Raw genomic sequence first — 21348 nt, forward strand, 5'->3', positions numbered from 1 at the left:
ACTTTTTTGTGGATTCCTTGGACTTTTCTAATTATACAATGTTGTCATTTGCAAATAGTTTTTACTTCTTCCTTCCCAATTTAAGTGTCTTGAAAAATTGTCGTTCACAGTTCTCATCAAATTTGAACATTTTCCCGCCATTATTTCTTCCCCAGAAACATGTCAGACTCCTCCCTTACTAGAATGTCTTCCTCAAAAGTATCTTAAGTTTCGCAGGCAGGCTGGTAGTGCTGCCCCGATCAGGTGCCCAGAGGCCAGATCACAACCTGACTTCCCCCACGCTCTCCTCCCGATAAGAACGAGTCTGTATGGCGAGGTGCCCCCAGCCTCCTGTGACTATGCGGTCTTCTGGTGGCTGTCCCCCGCCCAGGGCCAGGCTCAGGTTCCAGCAGCACAGCCTAACAGGCAGATCGTTTCCACAGGCCCGCGCAGAATTTCTCTCGCTGGATCAACAAAGATCCGAGTCGCCAGAATGGTGATCACACGCCGATTTGGGGTGACTCAACCCGTTTCGGGACTGTGAGCGATTTACGTAAGTGATCTCACTTGCGTCTCACAAAACCCCACGACATAGGTTTATAAATTACTCCCATTGAGGAAACTGAGGCATAGAGCAGTTTAGGTGTCCAAGTTCCCAAGCTAGGGAGACTGGTGGAGCCAAGAATTTGGGGTTTCAATTTCAGTAATCTGACTCTGGAGCCTGCCTTCCCAACTGTGTGCTGTATGTAAGGGGAAGAGCAAAGAGCCATGGGGAGAAAGCACGGGTGTCCGGGGGAAGACAGAAAAGGGAAAGGGATAGAGTGGAGACAGGGAGATCCTCTTGACTGCGGGAAAAGGCTCTGGTTAGCCCTGTGTCTGTAGCTTCCTGTGCCTGTAGCTTCCTGTGTCCGCTCACACTTTTCTCCTTTGGTATCTCGTCCTGTCTTCTTTCCTCCAGCTTCTGTCTAACATCCGGCACTGCCCTGCGCCGGAGTCCGTGCCTCGAGAACACTGGCTCCAGGGGAATCCACACAAGTGAGGCAATCCTACTATATTCCCGCTGTGCATGACCCCCTGGCCCGTACGAGGGAAACCGGCTGAAGTGCGCGCGTCTCCCCCAGGGGGTCTTAGGGAGTCTTCGGCGGCAGGATCCCACTACCCGTCCCAGCGTGCAGAAACTGCCCTCCCCAAGGCAGGGCGGGGCGGGGCCGCGCCAAGTCCAGGTGCGTTCCGTGCGTCCCCACTAAACGCGCTAGCGAGGGGCACGTCGCCAGCGCCCGGGACATCTGGGGCGTCTCTCTAACAGGGGGCTCCCGCAGTTAGAGAAGCAGAGAGGTTTCCGTGGGAGCGAAACCACACGGCCGCCTCGAACCCGTACCCGGGNGGAATGCGGGGCCGACGCGCGGGGGAGGCGGCTTGGGCCGGGCCGCCGCGGGCCGCGGCTGCTGGTGAAGAACCTCCTAGGTGGAGCCGTCCCCGAGCCCGGCGCTGTCCGGCCGGTGGCCCCCAGCGTGCGTCTCCTCGTGCTGCAGATCGCAGGGCAGAACTTTCTTCACTGTTCTTGTCAGCGCGGTTGTTTCATTTTGTTTGAGCCCCAGAGCTACTTTCTTGGGACGATCTTTAAAAAACCCAGCCGTGTCGGAGTCCAGCACTCGTGTGCAGCATCTTTATGGCCTCTGTACTTCACGGCTGATACCCTGTACTTACTTTTATTTCTGGCCTGGAGTGTGACTTGCAAGTTAAGGTTACACAATGACTCCCGCTCTTCAAAGAGCTATCACAGTGACGTGTGTGTCGACGGCTTTTCAAGACCTTTTGAGAAAAAGCTCTTCTGTTTCTAAATTGCATTGCCTTTTTAAGAAGTTAGTTTCCCCCTAGCACGTGAAGTATTAACCTGTACAAATGTAGGGGGAAGTTTAATATAAACTTTGTCCCAGGATCATAGAAAAATGGGATTGACCAAGAATAAATGGTTTGACCCAGTACTGAGTGCCTATTACATGCTCAGAGTGATCCTGCGTACCAAATACAGTTGATGAAAAAGATATTTACCAAGGATTTGCTGTGTGTCAAATACTGTGTTGGTTACTGTAGACGTACTGTGTTATTTTCAGTTCTCTCCCATCCTGTGAGGGGTACATGAGATACTGCACTTGACAGATTAGGAAACTGAGGCACAAAGTGGTTAAGTAATTTGCTCAAGATCATACAACCAGCAGGTGTCAGACTTGGATTTCAGCCTACACAGTCTGACTTCAGAGATTTGCTGTTTCTCTGCCTTTACGCTTTAGTAACTTGTATAATCTTGAAAGAGACAAATAATACATTCAGAGCAACTGCAGAACGACCGACTGCCCACCACGCCGGCTGTCTTTAGGTACGGTGGAAGCTGAAAGAATGTTCTCTCTTGTGATAGCCTCACGCAGTTAAGAAACATTTTTAGAATGCCTGCTGTTTGTTAACTGGTGTGCTGTCCCTTCCCTTTCTAGTCCACTGTCCCGTTTGAAACCCCAGTTAACCATTGAAACTAGCATAACTGTTTAAAGCCTCCTGCGAGTCCCCATTACCTCCTCTAACCTAAGGGATTTAGGCCCTTTGTTGTTCAAGGGCCTTTGCAATATCCTCCCTGATTCTCATTTCCAGTTTTACTGGGCGTTTGAAGTCAACTCTAACTCCTAATGCTGGCCGAGCACCCTGCATTTTTCTTCTCACGCCTCTCTCCATTGTTTGCTCAGGCTGTTCACTCTTTGTATAACATCCTCCTCATTCCTCATATGATTTCTAAATCAAGCCAGCCTCTTGGACGTTAGGTCTCCCACCCCACCTGGAGCAGAATGAAATGCCCTGTCCTTTGTGTTCTCACACTTCATTCCTATCTTTCCTTCCTGCCCAGCCAACTACTGCATATCTGAAACTTAGATCTGTCCCCTGCCTGTGTTGAGAAGGTCCCTTGTCATTTTCATCACTGTTTAAGAGCAAAGGCAACCAAAATGGAATAATTCATGTAATTCTTTGCAGGCTTTCTAGAGGCACTGAGATTTTTTTTTTAAAGTTTTTTAATGTTTTATTTATTTTTAGGAGAGAGAGACAGCGTGAGCAGGGGAGGGTCAGAGAGAGAGGGAGTCACAGACTCCGAAGACAGGCTCCAGGCTCTGAGCTAGTTGTCAGCACAGAGCCCGATGCAGGGCTTGAACTCATGAACTGTGAGACCATGACCAGATCGAAGTTGGACACTTAACTGACTGAGCCACCCAGGTGCCCCTAGAGGCACTGAGATTTGAAGAAGGAATAGGATTGGCATATATGGAGGGTAGATACTTGGAGTGAGATACGTTCTCGAAATAGGCATGAGATGCAGAAAAGCCTGATATATTCTCTTAATCTAACTGAAGGGCAGTGTTGGGGAATAGAGGCAGATGAGGTTGTGGTGTGAAAAAATGAGGCACAAAGGTATGCATCGAATACTATGGGTAGCAGAGGGTTAGCTGAGGTTCTTTTTGTTTGTCCATTTAACTTGGTTATTTTGTTCTCTTTTAGCAGAACTTTGAAATGCATTAATTTCTTGTAATAGGTTTGAAAACAATAAAATAACAGATTAGCAGTATCTACAGAACCATAAAAAAGAACTTGCCTAGGGGTGCCCAAGTGGCCTAGTCCCTTAAACTGTTAGCCCTTAACCGGCAGACTACTTCTGTGGACGACTTCTGTTCGGGTCATGATCTCACAATCTGAGTTCCAGCCCCTTGTGCATCGGGCTCTGTGCTGACAGCTCAGAACTTGGAGCCTGCTTTAGATTCTGTCTCCCTCTCTCCCTGCTCCTCCCCTGCTCACACTCTGTCTCTCCCTCTCTATCTCTCTCTCTCCTTCTCACAAATAAACATTAACAAATTAAAAAAAAGAACTTGCCTAATTGTCTAAGCTTAGCAAGACCTTCCTTTTTTTCTTAGCTTTTATGTGAGTATCTAATTTCCTTCAGACTTCTCGCTCAAATCTCCGTTTTCAGGGAGGCTTTCCCTAGCTATCTTCATTCAAATGGAATATGTCCCCATTACACTATTATTCCTCTTGCCTGCTTTATTTTTTCTCATTGCACTTATTGCCATATAACTGTACGGTGTATTTTACTAATTGAGCTTGTTGCTTATTGTCCTTTACCTCCCCCAGTTACAGTGTAAGCTCCAAAAGGCATCTCACAGACCATTGTAGTTATGGTATCTGCCCAGTCATGTAGCCTATTTTCATGTAATATTCTACTAGATATTTCTGTGTGGTTTTCGTAAATATATTCTTTCATGGTTACATCAGAGTGTATAGAGTTAATGAATAATAATGGATTAAATCATTCCCCTAGTGACCATTTGCTTTTATTTGTTCTGTTGAATTACACACTACAGGTGAATTCCCAGGAGTAGAATTACACCTTTGAAGGATGTGAGGGTTTTTATGGTGTTTGTTCATAATAGATACTTGACCAGAGAAGTGAACGTACTCTCTCTGTGTGTGTTTTTTTTCTTCTTTTTTCTTTTCTTTTTATGTCTTGTCTTTTTTTTTTCCTTTTCAGGACTTTTGAGTCCAGACCTGTTAAGTGCATTGCCCTTGGTCAAATAAAAGACATAAGCTAAATATTTTAAACTCTGTCCTTGCAGAAGTGTGACCTGGAGCATTTATATATTGCAATAAAAGATGGTGCTCAGCAGAGGTCACAGGTCAGACAGGCATTGGGAATCCGAGAACGCTTTGTGGTAGAGATCATAGCATGTAACTGAGCTTTGAAGGATCAGTGGGATTTGATAGGCATGGATGAGGAGACAGTGTGAAGCAGGGTACAGAAATGTGACATTCCTAGACATGTTGTTGAGGCAACAACAAGTGGGCCTGAAGTGTGGGGCGGGGGGGGGCGGTGTGGAAATGAAGCTGGATGGGAGCCTGGACCATTGCACAGGGCCTTAAATGCCGTGCTAACATATATGGGTTATAATCTGTAAATAGCACAGTAAGGTGTTGGTTAAAGGCTCTGCTTGTCTCCTTTTTAGCCAGGTGGCCTCAGATAAGTCACTTAACCTCTCTGACCCTGAGTTTTCTTACCTGTAGATTGGAACAACACAATTACTTTGCTAGAGTGTTACAAGGAATAAAGAGATCATGGCTCTGATCAGCAGGGCGCTAGACACAGAAAGAGAAACTATTTAAGATAGTTTCAGAGTATAGATAGTATGAGTTATTAGAGTACCAGACCCAAGGTTCAGGCATATACATTTCCCCAAATGTTAGGTAACAGACACGTATTTTATCCCACACGGCGGATCTACCACAACTTTGTTTATCCATTCATCTGTTGACGGAACGCTTTGGTCCTTCCCAGGTTTTGGCTATGACAGTGCCGTGAACATTCATGCACAGTCTTTGAACGTATGCTTTCGTATTTCGTGGGTGAAAAGCTGTGGGTGGAATGGCTGGATCGTATGGTAGTCACATTCTTGATTTCTTAAGAACTGCCAACCTTTTCCAGAGTGATTGTGCCATTTTACATCCCGATGGGTAGTGAATGAGAGCTCCAGCTTGTGTCCATCTTTCATCAACGCTTGATGGGGTCAAGTCATTGTAATTTTACACATTCGAATGGGTGTATTGTGTTATCTCTGTGTGATTTTATTTTGCATTTCCCTAGTGACTCATGACACTGAACATCTTTTCATGTATTTACTTACCAATTGTATATCTTTTTTGATATAGTGCCTGTTCAAATCTTACACCCATTGATTTTAAGTGAGGTTGTTTGATTTTCTGTTACTGAGTTCTACGAGTGTTTTTAACACAGTAGGGATACAAGTCTTTTCTCGGATACGTGATTTGTAAATATTTTCTCCTAGTTGTGGCTTGGCTTCTCATTCTCCTCACAGTGTCCCTCAAAGAGCAGAAGGTCTTAATCTTGGCCATGTCTAGTTTATCTGGTTTTTTTTTTCTTTCTCGAACCTTTCAGCTTAATTTCATTGGCATGAGTGTCTATGTGTAGTAAGTTATAACACATATTGGCTGTGAAATAAAACTTTCATTTTGTCTAGGAAAGCAAGTTTAGTGGTGTCAGTGAACAACATATGGAAGTCCAGGGGTACGAGTCTCCAGATGGCTACTTTATAGGGCGTGTCAAGAAGACATGATAAAATTAGAATATCATCACGTTTCAATAACTGCTGAACTAATGGACCTAGGCAATGATCGGCAATGACTGCTAACATTACAAACAAGACGGACAGCCAGAAATCATGCACTCTTTAGGGAAGTGCGCAGCCCAACATAGGAATTAGCCTCCGATGTGAATCTATCTGATCAAGCCCCTGGAACTGTCAACAGGAAATACAGGGGACAGAAGAACATAATAAACGGCACATGGGTGTCTGGTTAGCAAAACCTAGACGGAGGGTGAGTCTGCAGGATAAACCACTCAGTGTCCTCAACAGACAAATTTCACAAGAAAGAAAGGGAGGGAGAAAGGAGTGGATAGAGGAAGGGAGGGGAAACCTATAAGTTAAATAAGTCATGAAAGAGCACAACTAATTACAAACTATGAACCTTATTTCAATCATTTTTAAAAAGCGTGAGAGACATCTGGGTGGCTCAGTCGGTTGGGCGTCCAACTTCAGCTCAGGTCATCATCTCATGGACTGTGAGTTCGAGCCCCACGTTGGGCTCTGTGCTGACAGCTCAGAGCCTGGAGCCTGCTTCCGATTCTGTGTCTCCTTCTCTCTCTTCCCCTTCCACACTCATCCTCTGTCTCTCTCTCTCCTTCAAAAATAAACATTAAAAAAAAATAATAAAGTGTGAGACAATTGAGGAAGTTTGTATCCGACTCTACATCTTGTGATCTAAGATGTGATCGTTAAAATTTTTCACATGGGATGATGGTATTATGGTAATGTTTAGTAAAAGCAATCCTTTTATTATGAATCAAACTATAGGATGTATTAGAGTTCCTTCAAAATAACGAGGGGTGGGGATGGTGAGGAGAGAAGTGAATAAGGTTTGGATAATACAGGATTGTCCATAAGATAATAATGGTTGAAGCTGGACAGTGGGCACATAGGGGCTCATTCCACCATTCTCTGTACTGTTGTATATATTTGAAGTTGTTCATAATTAAAATTTTTAAACAAGTGTTGAAATACGAAAAGAAGATACAGGTTTAGGTAACAAGTTCCTTATGGAGCAGGCTGTCTCCAAGAAATCTCAGAAGAAAACAGGGCGCCAGAGACAGAAGAAAGAATTCCTCCAATAAGATTTTTCAGGGACATGGAGAGCATACTGGCCTGGCAAGAAGGCCGTGTGTTTAGTGAGTTACGGCACATACCTCCTGTGATGCCACTGCCTTGTTTTCTCAACTTAATAATTTAATGGTTTCTTGAGTCAAGGATTATGTCTTATTTATTTCTAATTTCCCAGCACATAGCACACTCCTTGGCTTAGCAATAAGTGCTGAATGTGAAGATAAGGAAATGACCTAAGCAAGAGAGCAAGCAATCTTCTACATACAGAGCACATGTGTATATATTTTCCAAGGGGAGTATTTTCTCAAGGACTGAGCATATCTATCTGGGTTCATATTTGGGTAATCAGTAGCTCTGGCATATTTTTTAAAAACAGAACTTTCCAGAAAAGAATTCCCAATTGCAGAAGCTCTAATTGCCTTTGAATGTTTTTTGCCTTTGAGTTGCAGTCACTAACGAATGTAGGACGTCCAAAGTTAGTTAAACGTAGGGCCCTTATGGGAGACTTTGATTGTCACTCCCTTGAGATGGTCGGCTTAGAAAGTGATCACTGATTAGTTCAGATTAGCTCTTGGCCATATCGACTGAAAAATAGATGAGAGGTGGTCCTTTCTAACCCCACCCAGAGTGTTAATTTTTTTTTTTTATTTCAAACAAGTTAGTAATTGGGATCATAATACCACAGTAGGTGGTACAATACTGCCACCTATGGGACACAAGTAGAATTTGTTACCATGTTCTTCAGCATAGATTTTTATGTCACACTATTTAACATAGAGAACTTGCCGTCTACATGAGTCCTTGGGTGAATGCTTTGGTACGTTAAAAATAATCTCTCGAAATGATCTTTTGTAAAAATCTAATTTGGACTTTCCTAAACAAAGAAGAGGACAGTGGATGGAAAATGTGAATTTAAACGTCTTACTAAGCTGTTTGTTTTCTTACTGTTAGTATATAGGGACTTAGAATTGGAGATAATGAAATCATAACATTTTAAACCTGGAAGGCATCTAAAATATCACCCAGATTATCCCAGCACAGAATTCAGCGTTGGCTACTATGGGATGAAGCCATCTGTTGAATCTAGTAAAGCCGGGGTATTGTAGGGCGGGAATAGCCTGGGGGATTAGGAGACCTCATGGGTTCTGTCTAACTGGACCGCTGATCTTAATACTTAGGGTAGTAAGTCACTTGATGTGACTGTCTCATCTTCAACAGTGTCCTTCAGACCTTTTTGATAGTACACTACTATCAGTTACAATATTTGAGCATAATTCTCCTTGTAACTTTGTTTTAAGTTTATTTATTTATTTTGAGAGAGACAGAGACAGCATGAGCAGGGGAGGGGCAGAGCGAGAGGGAGAGAAAGAGAATCCCAAGCAGGCTCCATGCTGCCAGCACAGAGCCCGACGTGGGGCTCAGACTCACGGACCATGAGATCATGATCTGAGCCGAGGCCAGGGGTAGGGCACTCAACCACCCGAGCCACCCAGGCCGCCCCTCTCCGTATAGCTTTTGAAATTTACTTGTAATTTAAATATATGAAATATTATGAGTAACCAATATCGCAAGGCATAGTATATACCTAGAGCCAGACCAGTACTGCATCGTGGTTCAGGAGCATAGACTCTGAGCTCAGCGGTGGGTTTACATTCCAGCTGCCTGGCTCTGTGTCCTTTCCTGCCCATTTCCTCAGCAGTAAAATAGGATAATAGCAGTCCCTACCTCACAGGGCTTTTGTGAGGGTGAAATATTCACATGTTAAATACGCATTTAGAATATTATCTAGAACATGAAAGCATTCTGAAAGTACACCGATGATTCTCATCACTGTTACCATTACCATTTCCACATTTCGGAGGGCTCGCTGATAGTTTCAGACCTTACCTGACTTCTTGTCATGGGAATGTCCCTGCTTTCACTTCGGTATGTGCTGAGGAGGAATGCAAATGCCCAGAGCAGAAGTGCCCACCGCCATTTTCTTCTGCTCACCTTGGTGACCATGGTCATCACATTCAACCAGTAGTTTCTTTGTGGGAATCTTTAAGCCATTTGTCCATTTTAGGAGTGTTCTTTAATTAAAAAGTTAAAACCATATAAAAATGTTATCATTCATAAACCCATTTAACTAGACACTTTGGAGACCACGGGATTAAAATCCTGGGGTTTTTAACACATTCATTTCCACGGGTGTGTTATTACAGATTTTAAAAAGTTATAGATGGTGCACCTTTTTACAACCTAAAAAGTGCTCTTGTAATTGTGCCCGAAACTGGAAAAACATGAACTCTCGTGAGTGTCTCTGGCACATGGAGCCTCAAGTGAGAAACCTGCTCTCCACAGGTGTAGTTTGTGTTTGAAACGCCTTTGATTCACAACACAGAACCTCTGTTTCATGTACAAATATAAGTTGAAAAGGGAAGCCATATGTACTTGGTCCATTTTGTAAAACAAACTCTTTTAAGCCAGGCCCATATATGGCCTTCTATATGTATGCCTTGTGTGGCCCAACTGTTGTTCTTATTTCATGCAAATTCTACAAAAACTAATTAGTATGAAGGATGCCTGGGTGGCTCAGTTGGTTAAGTGTTCAACTTCAGCTCAGGTCATGATCTCACGGTTCTTGAGTTGGAGTCCCGCGTTGGGCTCGGTGCTGAAAGCTCAGAGTCTGGAGCCTACTTCAGATTCTGTGTCCCTCTTTTTCTCTCCCTCTGCTCTCCTCCCTCCCCCCTCCCCACACCTTTCATAATCTGTCTCTCTCAAAAATAAACAAAAACATTATAAAATAATTATTATGAAAGATTTTTACTTACACTTATATGTAAGGATATACTGTATATTTGCGTAAGTACGTGCTTATACTCAAAAGTTTTGTATCTTAGGAAATATTAGTATAATTATGAAATACTTGATAACCTCACTTTGGTACATAAAGCTAATTTCTTCAGTCCATAAGTTTATCTGCTGAAACCAAACATGAAGTGGACATCGTTTGACATTTGGATCTCGTGGGTCTCCAATATGTTGTGTTCATCCCCCTTGGAGAGTCTGTATAAAAACAGTGTCATTTCTTCCTGTGGGTTTTGTTAAAAAGAATAATGAACTGAGAACATAATGAAACATACCTATTATTACTCTAAACTACACCATTTCTCTTCAGGAAGCTCAGCGGCGTTCATTTTGGTAGAACTTTATAAAATCCTTTTGTTTCTTCTAGGTGGTTGGTTCTAGCTATTGCCATGGTACGTTTTTATATGGAAAAAGGAACACACAAAGGTTTATATAAAAGTATTCAGAAGACACTTAAATTTTTCCAAACATTTGCCTTGCTTGAGGTAAGTTTCCTATGATGCTGGTTTTCTGTTGTTGTGATATTTATTTGAAAAATTATTTGTGGAGCAAAACCAATCGTATTTTGCTGAAGACATACCACCTACGGATTTGTAGAAAGCCAGGGTTCACAGGGATTTATTTTATGTTGCATGCTATTGACTTGTGATTTTTTTTTTTTATTTGCTTGCAGATAGTCCACTGTTTAATTGGTGAGTTTCTGATTTAATTTTTATGGTTGGTATGAATTGACTCCAGAGCAATGGTTGACTTTATTTTTTTTTAACATTTAGCTTTGGGAGAGGGAAGAGTGTGAGAGCAAGGGAGGGGCAGAGAGCGAGGGAGACAGAGGATCAGATCCCAAGCGGTCTCTGTGTTATCAGCACAGAGCCTGATGTGGGGCTCAGAGTCACAAAGCGCAAGATCATGACTTGGGCCGAATTTGGATGCTTAGCCAACTGAACCACCCAGGCACCCCTGACTTGTTTTTCTCTTTAAGGAATTGTACCTACTTCTGTGATTGTGACTGGGGTCCAAGTGAGTTCAAGAATCTTTATGGTGTGGCTTATTACTCACAGTATAAAACCAGTAAGTGACGCTAACGTGTTCTCTTCATGTGCCTGTAGGAAAGCTTTTTATTAATAGGAGTCTAAAATATTAACATTGCTATATTTCAGGAGGCCGAACCACTAGACAGAAAAGGGCTGGGTTTGGATTTACGTGTGAGCGTACATTAACTTAGTGCATTAGTGGAATGACCTTGTAACACAAGCAAACTAAGTATTTATGTCCACAATCTACTCTCCTCTGATGTTTCTCAGTTTTAAAATTAATGTTCATATTCCATCAAATAGCTAACCAAAAATGTTCTTTTCTGTTGATGTGTATTCTCTTTGGTTCTGAGGTCGTCAGTGTAAACAGTTGATTGTTCCTCATTCGCCGTTGCGTGGCGTAGCAAGAGGCATAAAAAAGCAAATGTAGCTCTGTAGATGTGAGCAAATGGGGAAGACAAAATGAAAAGTTGGAAGAGCTGAGGAACTTAGGACAAATTAGCATGTTATTTACTGAGGCATGACAGGAGACAGACCGAAGTCTAATTAGTGGCTTAAACCCTTTTAGACAAACACACACCATGCTCACTGTGTCAGGACACTGGGCCTTATAAACCCATGGCAGAAACATTTCCCAGACGGGCCCTTCTGACCTTCTGACAGCCTCCAGCGTCTCCTGTCTACTTGAGGACAGATCTCTGGCCTCCTCTCCATTCCTGAGATGCCTTTCTTGTCCCTAGTCCGCCTGAAATGATACCTTAACTCCCTCCCCTCGCCTGCTAGACTTCCTGGCCCGCGTCCGCGTGGGGACAGATCACTGCCCTCCTGCCCTCTCGCCGCTCTGCACATTAGCCCTTCTGACCGGTGTCTTTCACTCACCTCAGTCCACCTGGGCCCTCGCCGGTGGCCGCCACGCACCTCGCAGCACGTGCCTGCGCTTTTCCCAGATGGCTGCGCAGTGGAAAAGCAGGAGCCCAACATTAACAAAATTAAAGAGAGACTCTTCCAGACAGCGAGCATTCGAATGTACGAGCTGGGCCAGGACTACAAAGGGTCGGAAGACTAAGGAAAAAGAAAGACAAGATGGGGTGGCCAACATATCTGTGGAAAAGAAGTGAAAGAGAATCTAGCAGGTCGCTAGCCCCCAAGAGAAAAACGGCCCATCTGCTCTTTTTCGTCCTCCACAGGGTCTCTGCCTGAGTCTTGCTATTTAATTTTCTCCAACAATAGTTTCCCACTGGCACCTTTCCACCACTCTTTAATTAATTTAGCCAATGTTTATTAAGTGCCTGTATACACTGGGCACTGTGCTGATGTCTGAATTTACAAAAAACGGCTGCGGCATTCACAGCTATTGGGCACGCTGGCTGTTGGGAAGTGGGGGGGGGGTGGTGTGCAGTCAGACAGATGTAGAATCAGTCGAGAAATACCGATTGCACATCTGTTCTGTGCCTGAGACTGTGCTGGCGATCTGGCCGTGAATAATACAAATACAGCCCCGGCCGTGTGGAGCCTGTGGCTGGGCGAGATGGTAAACGAGCAGTTGTACAAATACAGTTGACCTTGAATAACATGCGATTGAACTGCACGTGTTCACTCATACACAGATCTTTTCTTCTGACAAACGCAGTAAAGTACTGTAAGTGTATTTTCTCTTAAGGTTTTCTTGATAGGATCATCCTTCCTCTAGTTCACCTTATTGTTAGAATACAGTACATAATACATATAACATGCAAAATATGTGTTCTTCAACTGTTCATATCTTACCTATAAGGCTTCTGGTCCACAGTAGTTATTAGTAGTTAAGTTTTGGGGGAGTCAAAAGTTATACGTGGGCTTCTGGACTATACAGGGGGGAGTTGAGCCCCCTAACCCTCATGTTGTTCCGGGGTCAGCTGTAAAGGTTTCATTACGTTAGTGTTAGTGCTTTGAAACAGGACGAGTGTATTGTATCACACTATACCTGGGGACTTAGTGTGACCGAGGGAGGGAAGGAAGGCTTCCCCGAGGAAGGAACATATAAATCGTGTGGTGATGGATATGCAAGGGTTAGGCACACGGACTTTAAAATGAAATGGCAAGTGTTATAATACGGATCTGAAGAAGGAAGGTGAGCAAGTACCTGCTCAGGGTGAAAGGGGGGTTTGGGAAAGGTTTTCCAGAGGGTGTGATGTTTTAGCTGGATCTTAAAGGATGACATAGGGTTTTCTGTGGGAGCCAGTAAGTAGCATTCCCATGGAGGGATGTGTTAAGATGTAAATGTTCAGAGCATGTTCTGGAAATAATACAAAGTTAGTACTGAGAGAGAGAGAGAGAGGTAGTCGTGGAATGTTGAGATTGCAGGTTAAGTTGGAGAGATTTCTGAGCTCAGATTGTAAAAAACAAAAAACAAAAAAAAACCCCAATCACTGTGCAGAGGGGATAGGATTTTACCCCCTTCTCCTGCTAAGCAACGAGGAGCCAGAGAAACCTCTAAATCACAGACGAGCTGCTTCCAAGTGTGTTTTTGTTTGCTTGTTTTGCTTTTAAGAGAGCACTTCCATCCATGAAGAGACTAGAGGGCAGAGCGAGAATTCAGGAGGCTGTTACAGTAGTGGGGATGGGAGAGGAGCCCTGAATCACAGTGGGGGGAGCAGGAAACGGGGAGCTGACCGGGGCAGGAGCTAGTGCTGAGGAAGAATGGCGCGTCAGGTGGCCAATAGAAAGGCGGAGCCGGAATGTCCGATTGTTCCCATGCTGGTTTTGAGGGGCCGATGTTGTCCTCGGGTGGTTGGTTAGCGGCTGGACAGAAGGCTGAGGAAGAGAAAGCAGTAGAGATCTGACCTTCCCTACACCCCGGACGTGGTCAGGTTGTGTGTTACAATGGATGACGTAATGGGGACTGCATGAAGTTTGCCGTCTAGCCTCGGTCTGCCCCTAAGGTTCCAGTGTAAGAAAACACAGTAATTAACTAAATTGTAATGTCTTCGTGGAGGAAAACGTTCAAGGTTAAACGACACTGTGGATTTCTCTGTGATTCTGCAGATCCAGAATGAGGAGAGCGTGGTGCTTTTTCTGGTCGCGTGGACTGTGACAGAGATCACTCGCTATTCCTTCTACACATTCAGTCTTCTCGACCACTTGCCATACTTCATTAAATGGGCCAGGTGGCGATGTCTTGTGGTTGAAATGCTCACAGCCCTGTGCATGCGCGTCGTGTGTGCTAACACCAGAGCATTGAAATTTGTGCCTTAGCCCCATGATGCCAGGATGCTGGATTTTGGCTATTAGCCATGTAATAACTTGCATTCTAAAGGCTTAGTTTAATGATCAGAGGAAAAAAAGCATATTAATATATATTTTGAGTAAAATCAGTGCAAGGCAAATTATATCAGTATCCTTAAATAAATAACCTGCATTGGTCATTTTTTTTTCTTCAAAAGCAAAATGTACATTTTTTTGGAATTATATTAAATAAACACTGTGCCAGAAATGGGGCCTTTTGTCTGAATGATTTAAAATATTGCAATAATTGAGTATTCATAATTTTTAGGATCTTATATATACTGTGTCAGCTTCTTTTTTTTTTTTTTAAATATTTATTTATTTATGTAGAGAGAGAAAGAGAGCTTCAAGCAGGGGAGGGAAAGAGAGAGGGAGAGAGAGAACCGCAGGCAGGCTGCCTGCTACCAGTGCAGAGCCCAATGCAGGGCTCGAACTCACAAACTGTGAGATTAATACCTGAGCCAAAATCAAGAGTTGGACGCTTAACGGACTGAGCCACCCAGGCGCCCCTATAATGTCCGCTTCTTTGATACATTTTAAGTACCAGAGACAGAAGTTTTTAAAGGTCATCCTTACCTAAACCGCATTACTTGGAATGTGAGAAAATTTGTATTTCAAGGGTTCTAAATAGATCTATCCTAAAGCAACACCTTTTATGTTCTGTTTTTTTTTTTTTTTTTTTACATTTTTACATTCTTTGAGCACCCGATATTTTCCAAAGTTATTATGGAAACAAGACAGCTCTTTGAAGAACAAATCACGCCAGCCAGCATGGATTTGTTCGTTTCCTTCCCTTGTTCTGCTCACTGTCGCTGCAAGAGTGACGTGTGTTGTGTGCATCCTGCACACCCGACATGCGGGTTTGAACGCAAGAAAAACTCTGTGTTCTCACGACACGGGAGACCAAACGTAACGCCACTGACAGCTATGTGACATGCTAGGTGGTGGGAAGTGCAGCTGGGGTGAGAGAGATATCCCACGTACGGGTGCCCCCGCGTGTCTGTTCTCCGTAGGCAGGGCTCGGCGATGTTGCCATCCTTTGCATTTTTTGTTAAACCACAGAAGGAGTATGTCTTCAGAGCAGAAATCTCAAAAGCACAAAGCATATAGAGTCAACATGGAAAGTTCCTAGGTGTCTTCCCACCTCGCCAGGCTGCTTCCCAGGGCTTGGGGGGGGTGGGTGGGGAAGGAATGCTTGCTGTGTACCTGCCCAGATCTTTTCATGTTAACGAAGATGTGAACACACAGATGTGAGTTCCTAAAACCATAAATAGAATGCCATTGTATTTGCCTTTTGTTTATATCTTGGAACTTTTTTTTTTTTAAAGTCAACACAGGAATATTTAGATCTAGCTGTAACTCTTAATGCAGTATTCCACAGGACGGCTGGCCAGCTCTCTGTTGCTAGAATTCAGATAATTTCCAGTTTGCTAATAGTAGAAGGCCTGTCGTGAGATATTATAAACAATGCTATATCCATATATCTGTTTTTTAAGAAGATTAAAAAAAATTTTTTTTAACGTTTTATTTATTTCTGAGAGAGAGACACACAGCATGAGCAGGGGAGGGTCAGAGAGAGAGGGAGACATAGAATCCGAAGCAGGCTCCAGGCTCTGAGCTAGCTGTCAGCACAGAGCCCGACGTGGGACTCGAACCCACAAACCATGAGATCATGACCTGAGCCGAAGTCGGACGCTTAACCGACTGAACCACCCAGGCTCCCCAAGAAGATTTTTTAAATATTCATTTATTTATAATTTTTGAGAGAGCACAAGCAGAAGAAGGGTAGGAAGGGGGGAGAGACAGAATCCAACTCAGGCTCCAGGCTCTGTGCTATCAGTGCAGAACCCATCTTGAGGCTTGATCCCACAAACTGTGAGGTCATGACGTGAGCCAAAATCCAGAGTCAGACGCTTAACTGACTGAGGCATACAGACGCCCCCATATTTTTGTTTTTTATTTCTTATTAAAAATTTTAAAAAATATTTTATTTTTGAGAGAGACACAGTATGAGCTGGGGAGGGGCAGAGAGAGAGGGAGACACAGAATCAGAAGCCGACTCCAGACTCTGAGCTGTCAGCACAGAGCCCGACGTGAGGCTCAAACCAACAAACCATGAGATCATGACCTGAACTGAAGTTGGATGCTTAACCGACTGAGCCACCCAGGCACCCCATTTCTATTTTTTAAAACTCTGATATTTATGTTAACACATTCCTAACTTATCTGAAAGTGAGCATACAGCTAGTGTCAGATTTGTTTTTGATTCCCATATATTAAAAGCCTAACACTTTTCTTAAGTAATGACTCCTTTTCCCTAACTCATATATTATGCATGTTCATAGATCACGAACTGTAAAATATACAGAAAATCCAAACTAAAGAAAAAAACCCTTTTAAATTGTTTATAATCCCTGTCCGTCAGGATACTCACTGTTAATTGGATTTATCTTCTTATAGACTTTTTTACATGCCCCAGCTCCTTTTTAGACCTTTGCGGCTTACCATTTTGTTTCTTGAAAACGCTTTAAAATTATTATTTGAACTTTAACGTACTGTCCATCGTAAGAAGGCTGTGCTCCCGTTGATGTCCATTTGGTTGGTTTTTTTCTCACTGTAGCGGAACACTCGTTCACGTTGAGCGGTCAGGCCTTTCACGCGGTTGGCGGGCTGGAGTGTTGCTGGACTAATCCGAGAATGTCCCTCAGTGCCATCTTGCATGGTCCCCGTCTTCCAGGCCTCTAGCACCTTTGAAAATACTAATTCATGATAGAGTTTCTTCATTTCCTGTACTTACAAAATCTGTTTGTGGAAGGTAAATATCTTTAACGTTCTGTCTGCCTGCCTCTTGGAATGCATTTTGCATGTAGTGCAAAGCTCTGCCATTGCACGTTTAGAAATCCTTCCTTAGTCGTGTTAATGTTAAACCAGGTACTATAAACGCTTTCAACTTTGGAATGCACATGTTAGCGTGATACATGTCAGTTAATCCTAATCGTGAATCATTTTATTTCATGTCAGAAATCTTAAAGATCCCAGCTGTATTTGCCAACCTCATTAAAAACCTAAAATAATATTTGTATTCATGTTCAAATGTTGAGGCTGTTGTTCTCAAGTACAAATTCACTTTAAGAATGGCTTCTTATTTATTAATAGCCAGCCTAGTCTGACAGTTTGAATATACTTTGATTCTATTTATGGGTTAGAAAAGTCCACTGAATAGGTACTTGTATATTGTATTATGTTTTTAAGTGAATTTCCATTATGATTTCCAAAATTCATTCCCTTCAAAAACATTGTAGGTGACCATTAGGAATCTTTAAGGAGGCATTATATTGTTTTCTCAACAAGTAGTTATATTTTCCAGGCTGCCTCAGAACTTAAAGAGTTGGTGACATGTGGTCTTTTTAAAATGCAAAGAAAGTAAATTGTATGATTCTTTCTCGTTACATTAAAAATAGTGGCTGGAGGCCTTAGACTAGTTCGCTCTAGGAGTGATGTGTTTTTTTCTGTTGAAGAACAATGCCTCCAAAAACCTCACTGGAAAGTCACATAAACTTTAAAAACCACGTAAATAAATTTGAACGTTTTACCTGAGAAGGGCTTATAAAGTGTTCAGTTATATGATTTTATTTTATTATTATTTTTTTAAAGTTTTATTTATTTCTGAGAGAGAGAGAGAGAGACATTGTGAGCAGGGGAGGGTCAGAGAGAGAGGGAGACACAGAATCTGAAACAGGCTCCAGGCTCTGAGCTGTCAGCCGAGAATCTGATGCGGGGCTCAAACCTACAAACCACGAGATCATGACCTGAGCCGAAGTTGGATGCTTAACCGACTGAGCCACCCAGGCGCCCCATCAGTTATATGATTTTAAATTGAGTTAGGAGATTAAGATTGGAACAGAGTGATTTAAATAACATACGAGTAACTACAGAAAGAGTAGTAAGAAAGCCGAGGATATTCGCAAGGCAAGGAGGGGTAAACAGGGACGGTAAAAGGGTCATTGGTCTTTTCTTTCTCCACTTAATTTAGTTTGGCAGACAGTTCCGTTCCTCTCCCATCTCTTATTCTGGAACGTCCTTGACGTGCAAGAACAAGGTGACTCTTAAGTTGTCTCCGAGTTCCTACCATGCTGATGAACTTAACTTTTCTCTACAAATATTTTCTTAATGCCAAGAACATGAGTAAATAAAATATGGATTAATCTGCTTTCTTTCTTTTTCCGCCGAGATTTTGACCTTTATTTTCTGTGGCAACTGCCTTGGAGAAAAATGACATTCCTTGATGGAGAAACGTTGCCTTGGGTCCTTGAGGCTCCTTCTCCTGGAGGCTGGCAGAGGCTGTCTAGTTGTGGCGGAAGGGCCGGCTGGCCTACTGTGTGTCAGAGGCCCCGCCACAGCCCAGATGAACAAACCGTGATCTGGGACTGTGGAAAGAACCTTCTCAGCTCGGTTTGAAGCAAACTGATGCTTCCTTTAACGTGGGAGTTTTGGAAACAGCTTGTCTTACTTGTTTTGTTATGAAAGCAGTTTTAGGCAATATATTCGTCAGTAGTTCCTGAAACGTTAGGTAGTTATTTTAGTTTTCTGAAATGGTACTTCATTCCCTTTTAATTAGTAACCATAAGGGGGTTTTCAAAGGCCTCCAAAGAACCACTTTGGTAATTTCAAGATGTAGGTATAAAGTTAGGATCACAACGGGTCTTTTAAAGCACTGCCCTTGACTGAGAAGTGACTAGCTCAGTTCTGATTTCAGGGGTCAAAGAAGTTACCTTTACAAAACGTTATAATACATACAGGTACTTCACAGTATTCACAAGACATGTCTTTTGCAATAAGAAACTACATATACATTTTTAACACCTATACCATTATTTCAGTACTGTAAAGGAAGTTGATTTCTTATTTTATTAAGATCTTGTCATCTAAAATGGAAACTGGTATGAGAAAAAAGGAAGATCATTAAGTTTATAAGCAAACGATTCAAGTAGAGAAAACATTAACCTTCTGCGAGGGGCATTGTGAATATGTGTAGGACAAATTTTTAAGTTTAAAGACAGTAGCAAAAGTAGCAAAAGAATGATGATGTCAAACCCAGTCGTTGCCCTGGAAAAATAATTCTTTGAGGTCTTTCTTTTCTCCAGATACAATTTTTTTATCATCTTATACCCTGTCGGAGTTGCTGGTGAACTTCTTACAATATATGCTGCCTTACCGTACGTGAAGAAGACAGGAATGTTTTCAATAAGACTTCCTAATAAATACAATGTCTCTTTTGACTATTATTATTTTCTTCTTATAACCATGGCCTCCTATATACCATGTAAGTGTATAGTTATTAGTACTTTGATTTAGCAGATGCTGTGGAAGTTTTTGTAAAGTATCATCATATGCTGGCTTAATAAGCAAAGCAACCTAATGGCTTACAGATACATCAAAACTTCTGTTCAATCCCCCATGGATTCATAATTTTAAATAATTGAAGAGTGAGTCAAAAAAGACTCTTTCCTAACTATAAGGAAAAAGGTAAGTAAATTGATAACACGAATGACTACCTTCTCAAAATCATTTAAAGAGAAGCTTAATATGGCTTTTTTAAAAAGAAAAGATAGAGCACAAGTCAGTGAACTATTTGCCAGCATTTAGAATTATTTATCTGAAGGTAAACATTGTATCCAGAAAATATCAGTTCATTTCTATCTATTCCTTGAGCATATACTTGGAAAACTTATTCAGGAGTACTTTTCAGTCTTGTGTGTGTTGCTCTATGTAATGAAGCTGCTTTTTAAAAAGTATTTTTTAAATGTTTATTTTGGAGAGAGAGAGTGCAAGCATGCATAAGCAGTAAAAGTTNCTACACTGACAGCAGAGAGCCTAAAGCAGGACTTAAACCCATGAACTGCAAGATCATGACTTAAGCTGACATCAAGAGTTGGACGCTTAACCAACCAAACCACCCAGGCGCCCCATTAAAATACTATGATTAATTCAGCCTCTTCACTAATTTCTCATCCCCTTTCAGTAGGTTGCAGTGAATTGGTGAGACTTTACTCACTTCATTGAAATACCAGCAGTGTTAATATTTTTCTGTCAAATTTTGATAGTCAGTAGCAGGAAATACAAAAGTAAAGCAAGGCTGTTATTTACCCTTCTCAATAAAATTAGTGTCTGTGAGGGAGCGAAAGAAATAAGAAAAGTTTATAGTATCCAAAATCTGCATCAACACGATATAAAATATTTTATGTAATGAGGATGCACATTAAACCTGACCAGGGCCTGGGGCCTCCAACTTTTAAGCTTTTTCAAAATCAAATGGACATCACATATTAGCATATGGTACGTGGAGGCACACATTTATGCTCTTTCCCCGAGCTCTGGGAATACTTGGGATGGCAGAGGTGGTAGATGATGTGCTTGCCCTCAATGCTTGCTACAGGTAAGAGCTTTGGAGTATAAATAATTTTCAACAATACCTTCCCTTGTCTTCTTTCTTTCAATTAGTGTTTCCACAACTCTATTTTCACATGTTACGCCAAAGAAGAAAGGTGCTTCATGGAGAGGTGATTGTAGAAAAGGATGATTAAGTGATCCCTGCAAACAAGGTGCTTTTTCCAGAACAACCCGGATTACTTGAGTCCAAGTTTTAATAACAAGAATAAACAACTTTATGAAATACTACAGTTTGTATTATTTCTTAGAGTATAACTTGAGATGTGGTATTTGCTAATATTTGTCTTCACATTGTGCCCAGGTCAGTTTTCTACAAAAACCTTGCATGTGTTTATTATCAATCTCGGGTCAATGATGATCATGAAAATAATTGAGTGTATTACCTGGGAAAAAAAATACTTTTTTTTTTTTTTTTTAGTTTCACTAAAGTTTTTTTTTTTTGCAGCATATGCTCCAAGGTTTCTAAATCAATATTTACAAATTAGTTTAATGATTTAACATTATGATACTTG

At 42.1% G+C, this 21348-nt stretch overlaps 1 protein-coding gene across 1 annotated transcript in view; it reads left to right on the forward strand.

Annotated features, from left to right (window-relative positions):
• HACD1 (3-hydroxyacyl-CoA dehydratase 1) overlaps positions 1 to 21061 on the forward strand; it is a 38443-nt gene extending 17382 nt beyond the window's left edge. The window contains exons 3-8 of the mRNA XM_077772436.1: positions 10459 to 10576; positions 10765 to 10783; positions 11071 to 11159; positions 14147 to 14268; positions 19531 to 19709; positions 20888 to 21061. Of these exons, the coding sequence (XP_077628562.1) occupies positions 10459 to 10576; positions 10765 to 10783; positions 11071 to 11159; positions 14147 to 14268; positions 19531 to 19709; positions 20888 to 20970 (610 nt within the window). The 3' untranslated portion in view covers positions 20971 to 21061. The remainder of the gene's footprint in view (positions 1 to 10458; positions 10577 to 10764; positions 10784 to 11070; positions 11160 to 14146; positions 14269 to 19530; positions 19710 to 20887) is intronic.
• The last annotated feature ends 287 nt before the right edge of the window (positions 21062 to 21348 follow it).

The sequence above is a fragment of the Crocuta crocuta genome, unplaced genomic scaffold (assembly GCF_008692635.1).
Source record: "Crocuta crocuta isolate KB4526 unplaced genomic scaffold, BGI_CrCroc_1.0 scaffold96, whole genome shotgun sequence".
Lineage (NCBI taxonomy): Eukaryota > Metazoa > Chordata > Mammalia > Carnivora > Hyaenidae > Crocuta > Crocuta crocuta.